This window comes from Caloenas nicobarica, chromosome 32 (assembly GCF_036013445.1).
Source record: "Caloenas nicobarica isolate bCalNic1 chromosome 32, bCalNic1.hap1, whole genome shotgun sequence".
NCBI lineage: Eukaryota > Metazoa > Chordata > Aves > Columbiformes > Columbidae > Caloenas > Caloenas nicobarica.
Window position 1 is genome coordinate 823,853 of NC_088276.1, and position 11,465 is coordinate 835,317.

General features: G+C 47.8%; 1 protein-coding gene and 1 pseudogene across 1 annotated transcript; both read left to right on the forward strand.

The window, feature by feature from the left end:
- The first annotated feature begins 538 nt into the window (after window positions 1–538).
- LOC136000284 (olfactory receptor 14J1-like) lies at window positions 539–1,120 on the forward strand. The gene has a single exon (XM_065654062.1). The coding sequence runs from the start codon at window positions 539–541 to the stop codon at window positions 1,118–1,120; it is 582 nt and encodes a 193-aa protein (XP_065510134.1).
- A 7,282-nt stretch (window positions 1,121–8,402) lies between these two features.
- LOC136000346 (olfactory receptor 6E1-like) lies at window positions 8,403–9,535 on the forward strand (annotated as a pseudogene).
- The last annotated feature ends 1,930 nt before the right edge of the window (window positions 9,536–11,465 follow it).

The following is an 11,465-nucleotide window of genomic DNA, read 5'->3' on the forward strand; positions in this document are numbered from 1 at the left end:
CCAAGCTGCATTTTAAGCTGTGATGACCCGTGTTTGCAATTTGGTGGAAAAGGAGAATTAGCTGACACAAGCCTCCATCAAGGATGAGGTTTTCCGTGAGAAATGGCATGTTTATTTTTCTCAGAGAAGGCTCCTCTAACTTGTCACTGTCTTTTCCTCCTGTGACAGGTCCTCATGTTCACAGGCAGAGCAAATGTCCAACAGCAGCTCCATCACCCAGTTCCTCCTCCTGGCATTCTCAGACAAACGGGAACTGCAGCTCTTGCACTTCTGGCTCTTCCTGGGCATCTACCTGGCTGCCCTCCTGGGCAACGGCCTCATCATCACCACCATAGCCTGTGACCAGCACCTCCACACCCCCATGTACTTCTTCCTCCTCAACCTCGCCCTTCTCGACCTGGGCTGCATCTCCACCATTGTCCCCAAATCCATGGCAAATTCTTTATGGGACACCAGGGCCATCTCCTACATAGGATGTGCTGCACAGCTCTTTTCATTGGCCTTCTTGGCAGTAGGAGGGTATTGTCTCCTCACTGTCATGTCCTACGACCGCTACGTTGCCATCTGCAAACCCCTGCACTATGGGACCCTCCTGGGCAGCAGAGCTTGTGTCCACATGGCAGCAGCTGCCTGGGCCAGTGGGTTTCTCAATGCTCTGCTGCACACGGCCAATACATTTTCACTGCCACTGTGCAAGGGCAATGCCCTGGACCAGTTCTTCTGTGAAATCCCCCAGATCCTCAAGCTCTCCTGCTCACACTCCTACCTCAGGGAAATTTGGCTTCTTGCTTTCCTTGGTTTTCTGGTTTTGGGATGTTTTATTTTCATCATGCTGTCCTATGTGCAGATCTTGAGGGCCGTGCTGAGGATCCCCTCTGAGCAGGGACGGCACAAAGCCTTTTCCACGTGCCTCCCTCACCTGGCCGTGGTCTCCCTGTTTGTCAGCACTGCCATATTTGCCCACCTGAAGCCCCCCTCCATCTCCTCCCCCATCCTGGACCTGGTGGTGTCTGTTCTGTACTCAGTGGTGCCTCCAGCAGTGAACCCCCTCATCTACAGCATGAGGAACAAGGAGCTCAAGGATGCCCTGAGGAAAATATTTCAATACTCACTGCTTTAGGTTACTAAGGTTCACACTATGTCACTAGAGCTGCAAGAGAAATAGCTAGGACTAACTTTTCTTCTTATGTGTCTATATTTTTCCATAGTGCTTTTGCTGGGCTTTGTTTCTTGGTTCATGGCTGTAATAATATAATCCTTGGCCTCCTGCGTGTCTTTTCTTCAACCAAAGACCTCATGTACATATGTATATGCGCTCCTTAGTTTTTGATAAACTCAATAAATGAAGCAGCAGAAACCAATTTGTCTCAGGTCCCACCTCTTCACACTCCTCTGGAGCTGGGGGAGCAGCCCCAGGACGCAGGAGGGTCCAGGAGGCAAATGCTGCCCCATGGAGGAGCAGCCCTAGTGGCCTTGGGGCTGCCCGTGGGCAACTCAGTGGTCGTTCCCTCTCTGACACCTGCGAATTGGGGCTGCTGTTTCACTTGATCCATGGGCAAGGGCAACAGCAGGATGCAGCAGGACACATCCCTTGTTGTCTGTTGACAGTGGAGATGGTGAATGGTCACTGAGATATGCACCGTCCCAGTGCATGATGGGGCAGAGGACAATCCTCCAGGAGAGGAATCAGGAGCTGCCCGGAGAGCCCATGAGACACACGCGGACCGGCTGTGCCTGAGGTGGGCAGTGACAGGACCCCACAGAGTGAGACATGGCCCAAGGTGGAGTCATCAAAGGGAAAGCACTAAATGCAGGTATCTGCAGGGAAACAAAGACAAACACAGACAGTCTGATACAGACCAGCTCCAACAGGCAACAGCACCTTCACAGCCACCACACCAACAGCAGCACTTACACAACCATGAGCAACACATCTGACCCTGTCCTGTTCCCCCTCTCAGACTGCTCTGGTGTGAAGGTTGCACGAGTGGTCCGTACATCCTGGGCAGAACTTATGCACTGTCTCACACGCTCCTGTGTTCCCCCAGCTGTGGACCTGGGCTTTGTGTTTGCCCAGACTCAGAGATATTACCCATTTGGCCATTCCAACCCTGGGTGTCTTCACATCCTGGTGTCCTCCTCCTCCTTGCTACCCTCACTTAGAATTGACCAAAACCACACACAACAGTGAACCAACTCACACAGCAAATAGCCAGGAGGGGACTTTAAGAAATGTCGTAGTTTAACCCTGGTCATCTGCTCAGCACCACACAGTCGGTCGCTCACTCCCCCACAGCAGGATGGGGGGAAGGATAACAAAAGTAAAAGAAAACTCGTGGATTGAGATAAAGAGGAGGAAAGTGATAAGAGGAGGAAAATGAGGGAGCAGCAGCCAGCGGTACCCAAAAGAGAGAGTTTAATAGGTAAACCAAAAGCTGTGTGTGCAATCAAAGAAAAATGAGGAATTCACCCGCTGCTTTGCGTTTGCAGGTGGGTGTTCAGCCATCTCCAGAAAATCAGGGCTCCATCACACATAGCAGTTACTTGGGAAGACAAACGCCGTCACTCTGAGTGTTCTCCCCTCCCTTCTCCTCCCAGATTTTATTGCTGAGCATGACTACATACGGTATGGAAGACCCCTTTGGTCAGTTGGGGTCAGCTGTCCCAGCTGCGTCTCCTCTCAATTTCTTGGACACCCCCTGCCTCCTCTCACTTCTCAGTGTGAGAAGCTTAAAAGACCTTGATACTGTGCAAGCACTCCTCAGCAATGACTGAAATACTGGGGTGTGATCAACACTGTTTCCATCACAGATTTAACACACAGCCCCATACAAGTGACTATGAAGATAAGTAACTCTACCCCAACTGAAACCAGTCGAATAAGCAGGACAGACCATGGTGATGAGGCAGGGGGTTTGGCCAGACCAGCACTGACCAGCCACCTCCCCACGGGCAGCTGGTCCCTCGAATCCCTCTCCTCCCCACTCTTCCACAGGCTGCTTCTTCCACAGTCCACCTTGATCCCTCCCTTTCTCTGCCCGACTCTCTTCCCCAGTTCACAACTATCATCAGTTACTTTTTCCCCAATGGTCTCAGGTTTTCTCCGTTTGTACTCAAGTTTGATAGTTTGGATGCCATTGTCCAGGTCCTCTGGGACTTCAGTGGCATCACTGGTGGCCCCCCCAGTTCAGATGGAACTCCGCCTGCACCTCCCAAGGGCCTCTGGTCTCCTGCAGGTTCTGTGCTCATGGTTGGACAGTGACGGCAATCCTGAGAAATTTCAAATCTTATGAGAACCTTTAAATCAACTTAAATGATTGAGTACATTCAGTAAAATGTCTGAGCTTTTCCCATGATTTCTAACTGAGAATTTTTCAGGATGTGTATTAACAGCAGGAGAAGAAATATTGATTTTTCCTTGTTTTGCATCACCAGTACTGTATCTCTTACTCCGTGTGTTTCATCTCCCTCACATTCCAGTTATTTCCTCCTGGCCTGAAGAAATTCACCATGTCTTTTAATTGTGTTTCTAATTTCCTATCTATCTCTCAAAAACATTTATTGCATGGTTCTCCCTTCTGGAAGGTGGAACTCACTGGAGCCAGCTTGGACTTGGCATAGAGCTGAGGCCTGTGTTTTATCTTTTTGATGATCTAATCACATTTGAATTTGTGTGTTCAAAACCAAGAAAAACCTTTCTGTGCCTGTTTGCAGCCAGTTCTCTAATGAGAGCAGGTGGAAATTTGTGGAATGGGGCTTGAACATCCAGTTGCAGCCTTCAGTGGAGAAGTCTGATGTAAGGAAAAGTGATGTAACTCCCAGATGTGCGATGACAGAAATAGTGGTGTTGGGAGGTGAGGAGCAAGGTTGTCCACACAGTGTCAGACCTCAAGGGACTACTTTTCCAATCTGTCCAGACCTCCTTAGGAGACAGTCTGGATCAATATCAATTAGAAAATGCTGGTATCACCTCTTCCATAAACTGAAAAATAATGAAAAAATCCTTGAATATGAAAATAAAAATTATTAAATGCTTATAGAAATCTTCAACTGGACTTCTAAAACCTCTCTAATTTACTGTACAAGTCTTGAAGACTTTTCAAAAATCATGGTAGACACACAGATCCTTAGGGCTTTCTCCACTTTTATGAGCCCCATGGTGCATTTGGTGCTGAGTCCATGAACCTCAGATACTGAGAGGAGACTGAAAAAACCTCTCAAGAACGTAAAGTCAGAAGCAAATGCCAAAGTGTCTGGGAGCGTTAATTGGCCCAACTGACGGCAATTACCAACAAACCCTCCTGATGGAGTCGTTAGAGCAGATACTTGGAGGCCATGATGGCAGATAGGCAAAGGTCACGTACAGACAGTTCTGATGCTGAGAAAAACTTTGGTTCGATTTATGAGGCAGAAAGGCCAAGCCCTCAGCCCAGCCCCTGGGAAGGCAGATCCTGTCCCTCCTGCGTGGCTCTTCCTGGGGCAGTGGGATGCGGGTGTGATGCTGAGTGAAGAACAACAGCCTGACACCTCCCTGTGGGGCTGCAATGAGGCCCCTGTGCCATGAGGACTTGTCTCCTCACAGGTCTGTGGCAGAGACAACTGCCATGGCCAAGTGGACAGAGATCTCTGTTCTGTGGGTGCCTTCCAGCCCTACCAGAGCCCTTGGCCACCTCCACCTCTGACTGTCTTACGCTGTCCCACACCTGCCCCTCTCTCCCCATGGCTGTAGACACCCATCTCTTCCCCGCCTTGCTCTCGCCATGGCATTTCCATGCTTCACCTATGTCTTTCCACCCTCCCTGGCTGTTCCGTGAAACACAAAGCCATGGGCTGATCGCATACTCCCTCTGGGTGACCTCTTGCACCACAGTGCAACCTTCAAGTGACATTTTTATCTCCTCATGCCCCGTCTCCACATTCCAAGCAGCACTTTGCAGCAGTTTCTCTCTTTCTTCTGCTCTTTCCCATTATCAAGCAAAGTTCCATGATCTCAGAATCCACCCTTAAGGTGTCTGACCCAGCCCATCCGCCTGCTCGTGGTCTCTCAGCTGACCAGAAAGAAGTATCCTCACCATGATCTTCCAAGCCACACGCCTGCTGTTGACCTTTCAGCTTCCTGGACAAGACTAAAGGCATGTGCCTGCTGCAGATAAAAGTAAAATGATTGTCACCCTCCAAGCCCATGCACCTGCTGGTGATCTTTCTCTGACTGCCAGGTGCATCTCCATGCCAGTCCTGCAAGGTGCTAGGGCAGCAGAGACTTTGCAAACAGCATTCAACCTACATGCATGTTGGTGGCTTATCAGTTCCTTAGGCACAGCTTCAATGATACACACATAGACCAGTCATGTGCCTGAAGCTGGCCTATCAGGTACTCAGGTGGAAGTGACCTCACAGCCACCATCACAGCCATGTGCCTCTCACATGCCCATGAGTCTCTGAAGCACCATAGACCTCATCCCAGCAATCCTGCCCATCTCCTCCTTGGGCTTGACAGCTGGTCAGGTACCTGTAACCTCACATCCCTCTTCAGATGCCCCGTGGCTGCTCCAGAATTACTCTGGGTTGCCCCAAGGGGCAAAATTGCTGAAGTAGGGTAGGGAGAGGGGTTGGAGGTGATGGGGGTTGAGCACGGGAATGAGAGCTCTGAGGATGAGGTGTTCAATTTAGGGATTAGGGATTAGAGCTCGCTGTTCAGGGTTAGGATTTAGGCATCTGGTAATCTGCTTAGGTGCGTGGTTAGTGTTAAGGGTACGGGCTAGCTTTGTGAGTTAGGGGTTTTTTTTAGGGTTGTGGTGAGGCCTAAGGTTAAGGCTGGTATCTTAAGGCTAGGGATACAGGGTAGGGGTTAAAGTGAGTAAAAAGGAAACACTAACAATAAGGGGTTATGGGTTTGGGATTTGGCTTAGAGGTAAATTTTGAGGTTTGGGTTTAAAGTAGTGCATTACTGTCAGGGTGGGGACTAGCATTTAGGGGTAAGGTTAGAGTTTAAGATTACTGCTTAGAACACAGGTAAGGGCCTAACATGAATGTTTTCACAGTCAGTGTCACAGCGGCATCACTGTTACCTGAAACCCTCCAAATCTTTCACCTCTGTTGGCCAAGCCATTCTTTCCTCCCCCAAATCTCCAATCTCTCTTGTCCCAGTTCCCCTTGACATTCCCAAATCTGTCATCATCTAGGGAGCAGCTTTCTGATGGCCCTCATGACCTCTGAGTATTTGCCTTCCCGCTGCTGGTCAGTCAGTTTCTGTGACAGAAGTGACCTCACAGCAGCATCCAACGGGACACAACGGGCTGCTGTGCTGCTGCGGACCCTGCTCAGCCCACCCAGCAGCCCTGCACCACCCCTAAGTTCCCCTACCTCAGCTCATGCCTAACAGCTTGTGCTCCAGAACAGCTCCCATAGGTCCTGGGAGACTTTTCCCAGTCCCACATGGTGCTTCAGCTACCCCAGGGTATGTTGGAGGCAGTGGCCACCTCTGTGCAAACAACTGAATCAACCCCTGAACGTAGATTTTAGGAAATAGTTGAGCCCTCTGCAGAAAAGACTTCTAAGCAATAGCTGAAAAAGTCTTCCTTTCCACAACTGCCAGTATTTTTAAACCAATTTTCATGAAACTCTTCATAGTCAGTTAGTTAGTTAGTTTGTTTGTTTTGACAGTACCATGGGCAAGTGTCAGCAAGCTAATTAAACACTGTATCTCTATGTGAATGTTTTTATGCAGCCATTTCCCAAAATACATTGCCTACCAATGGTTTGAGTTGGGAAACACTGTTCAGAGGATCTTCTCAATTTGTATTGGCACATTTTATATCTCTACTTCTTTCCCTCTGTCTCTTTTACTTCCTTGCCTATTCTTTGAAGAGCTCTCTGAGGAAAAGATTAATTGAATTATGAAATACCATAGATTGGAAGAGACTCCTTTGCAAGGATCTTTGCAAGAGTGTCTTCAAGTGGATCAAGTGAGGCTCCCTGTACAACAGTTCTGCTGAGTTCTTACAATTCAGCCAGCCTGTTGTCCTGCACATCCTCTCTGGCATGTGCAAGCAAGTTAAGTAATTACTGTTACTCAATTTTATTCAGTTTTGCAGCAGAAACTGCTACAGAGATCTCTGAAACAGTCAGGTTCTTCACCCAGGATGTTAAAAACTACCTTTACGCACAGGAAACAGGCCCAGGCACAGCAGGATCTGCCTGTCTCCAGCACTGTCTGGAATCCCACCTGGAGAAATCCCACACGAGTCAGGCCAACATTTAATTTGAAGGTGACTAATTTTTTGCTTATTTTGGAGGTGGATGATATTGAAGGAGGTTGACTGAACTCAATCACTTGGTTTCAAGTTGATCTGTTGTCTCAGACCACTTTCTGTTGTTGTCTCTGCGGACAATGAGATGGGAAAGTCCTTGGACCACCCAGGTGACTAATGACTGAAGAGCTCTGCTTGCACACCCACACAACTTTGTTTCACCACCTCAAACCCACCATCTCCTCCTCTCTCTCTTCTCCCCTTGCGTTTTGAATTATTCTTTTTTTTGGAGCCATCTGCTCTACTCCTTTCTATGCCTGAAAACAAATGGAAAGATGAAGGGAAAAACACCAGTCTTTATTGTATATGTGGGATTTTTTTTTGTCCTTCTTTCTCCTAGATGTGTAGTTTGATTTAAAAAACAAAATAACTTAAGGAATCGGAGATGTGAGACTTGAATAGTGAGTTTCACCTGCTTCACAATAGGTGCCTATGAGAATTTGTTGTCCCAAGGCTCCCTGTATAATCAATGGAGAGAGGAGAAAACTCTCAAGGCTGGGTCCTCCCAACCTATAGCTGGCACGCAAAAGAAAAGTTACAGATCTCTTCCAGTCACTATTCTCCTGGTCTGCGTTTAGGTCAGGACATTTGATAGTAATAGCAATGAGCAACTGTTTGGAAGTAACTGCATTTCGGTGCAGATGGATGTCAGATGAGACTGTGTGGAACCATAACTAAAGAAGATGAGTTCTGAAGAAACAGAGAGCACAAAGCTGTGGAAGAAAGCACGGGATTATGAAAGAGATGCTTGATACTGCTTATTCTGAAATCAAGATACTCAGGGATTCCTAGTCCAAAAAGGCAAGTACTCAAAAGTAGAAAGAAAAGCTTTCAGCATACATTTGATTTGATTTGATTTGATTTGATTTGATTTGATTTGATTTGATATGATAGTTTGGCATTTGTGAAATAAAAGAGATGACTTAGGCACATAGGTGTGACAGATGTTTGGAAAAGAGCTGTGTACATTTGGAATTTGCCAGGAATGGGATAAAATCGCTAACAGACTTTAAAATCCGTGTTATGAAGGAAGAATTCTTTATGAGTGTTTGAAAAAGGTAAAAAGCAGACAACGGATTCTCAGAACTCCAAATGAAATTTGATACCGAAAAATCAGGGTATGAGAAGTGCTTGAAGTCCTCTATCTGTGTACTATAGGAAGACTGCAAGAAAGGAAAGAAGCAGAGAGTTTTGGGGAGCCTTTCACCCAGACTGTGGAATTATCACACTTGGTTTTTGCCATGTTCCTGTCTCGGCCTGACGAACCGAAATTCAACGTGGGCTCAGAAAATGGAACTGCAGTTACTGAGTTCATCCTAGAGGGTTTCTCAGGGCTTGATCAAAGACTACACCTCATACTCTCTCTGGTCTTTCTGCTCATATACCTGACAACAGTGATGGGGAACGCTACCATCATTTTCCTCGTGTATGCAGATCACCGCCTTCAAACCCCCATGTACTTTTTCATTGGCAATCTGGCCTTTGTGGAAATCTGGTTTACATCCTCCACAAGCATCAAGTTGGTTGTGATCCTGGGTTCTGGTAGGAGAACAATCTCGCTAAGCAGCTGCTTTGCCCAATCCTATTTCTATTTTGCCCTGGGCTGTACAGAGTTTGTTCTACTAGTTGTCATGTCCTTTGACCGCTATGTTGCCATCTGCCAACCTTTGCATTATGCTGCCATCATGAAGCCTCAGCTCTGCATCCACCTGGTTGTTGCTACTTGGGTCACAGGCTTCACACTCTTGAGTTACCGCCTGGTCATCCTCTCGCAGCTGACTTTCTGTGGCTCAAATGAGATCCATCACTTTTTCTGTGACAACTCCCCCTTATTCAAACTGTCCTGCTCTGACACCAGCCTGCTTTGGAAAATAGACTCTGTTTTCATATCATTTGTCATTCTGGGTTCCTTATGTTTAACTCTGACATTTTACATGTGCATCCTTTTCTGTATTCTACATCTTCCAGCAGCATCTGGGAGGAAAAAAGCTTTTTCTGTATGTTCTTCTCATCTCACCACCTTGGCAATTGCATATGGGAGCTGTATTGTTCTCTATGCATGTCCTTCAGAACATATTTCCTTGGAGACTAACAGCATTGTAGTGTTGCTGAACACCATCCTGTACCCATTCTTAAATCCATTCATCTACAGTCTTAGAAACAAGGCTGTGATACTGGCCCTGAATGAAGCTGTTGCCCGTACAAGAGCACAGCTTTTCCCCTAATCATGAGGCATTTCTGGACAGCAATCCCAGTGATCTGCTATCATATGTTAGATAATACCAATGCATATGTATGTAGCCTCCAGACAGAGATACCTCAGGAGATTTATGTTCTTGTTGGATTGTGTTAAGTGATAAGAAGCTTATCTGCACACACGAAGAAGACACTAACAATGGCAGGAGAAGTAACTCTGTTAATACCCTGTCCCAGCTGCTTTCAGCCCCATCACTGGGGAGCCACCAGCTCATCAAGAGCCCACCTCCAAAACCAAGAAGAGCACAGAGGCTCAGTGGGAAGTCGGAACCCAAATTACAGGCTCTGGGGAATGAACATCTTGTCCCAGGGCCACCCTGGGAGAGCCATCAGCCTCATTGTCCAGGAGTGAAACCCATCAAGAGGAGTCACTGAGAGCAACTCTCTGGATCATCACTTGGACTAGGAGAATTGTTGCCTGGGGGTGTAGGACACATTATGCGACGCAGGGGAAGAATATTTTTGGATTGCATAGGACTTACAATGGGAAGTTTGGGGAAGGACCCCAACCATTGCAGTCTGTCCTGTCTGTGTGAGCCAACGCAGGCAGGTCACAAGAACAACCAGAGGCCACAAATGCAATTGCCGAGAGCAAATTTATTTTTGATACCTTGCTACCAGGGGATCCCTGAAACAGCACTTAAGCTCCTGGGTAAAGGTCAGACAACTGGGGACGCGGGCATTGCAGAATTCAGCCCCGGTAGAAGATCAACCAGCCTGCTAATTTCATGTAGGGCTTCACACGGGCACAGTTTACCACACTGCTTTGATCTTTGCCTGCAGGAATCTCAAGGATGTACGATAAGGTGTCTTTATGACTCTTTTCACAGGCCTGGTGTTTAAACACAGAGGTTCTACTGGTGATTTATGTGTTTTTCTACACCCCAGCTGCAGTCGCTTGAGCGTATTTACAGTTCTCCTCCTTCCCATTCTTGCATTATTCCCACACATTCCACCCCCTCACTCAAGAGACAGCTCCTGCTGGGGATAGCAAAGCCAGAGATGTTCATTTGGGTTTGTGAGGTGTAGCACAGAACAATTTACAGGGGCACACAATAAACATACACAGAAAAAGGGAAAAACATATCTCTACAATACTGCTTTGAATCAGGTGTCCCACTCATCTTGTCAAGGAATTAAATGAGTAATTCAGCCAGGCATTATCAGTAGATAGTTTCCCTTCACAGAATCACACAATCAAAGATTGTCAGGGATTGGAAGGGACCTCAAAAGATTATCCACTCCAATCCCCCCGCCGGAGCAGGAACACCCAGGTGAGGTTACACAGAAGGCATCCAGGCAGGTTGGAATGTCTGCAGAGGAGACTCCACAGCCTCCCTGGGCAGCCTGTTCCAGGCTCTGGCACCCTCACCGGGAAGAAGTTTCTTCTCATATTTAAGTGGAACCTCCTATGTCCCAGCTTGCACCCATTGCCCTTGTCCTATCATTGGTTGTCACCCAGAAGAGCCTGGCTCCATCCTCGTGACACCGCCCCTTTCCATATTGATCACCATGAATGAGGTCAGCCCTTAGTCTCCTCTTCTCCAAGCTCAAGAGCCCCAGCTCCCTCAGCTTTTCCTCATATGGGAGATGCTCCTCTCCATCATCTTTGTGGCTCTGTGCTGGACTCTCTCCAGCAGTTCCCTGTCCTTCTGGAACTGAGGGGCTCAGAACTGGACACAATATTCCAGATGCGGTCTCACCAGGGCAGAGGAGAGGGGGAGGAGAACCTCTCTGACCTACTGACCACCCCCCTTCTAATCCCCCCAGGTCCCATTGGCCACAAGGGCCCAGTGCTGGCTCAGCCCACAGCACCCCGTGTTCCCAGCTGGTCTCCCATCCAAGTACTAACTGGGCCCGACCCTGCTTAGCTTCCGAGATCAGGAGCCAGTGCTGGCT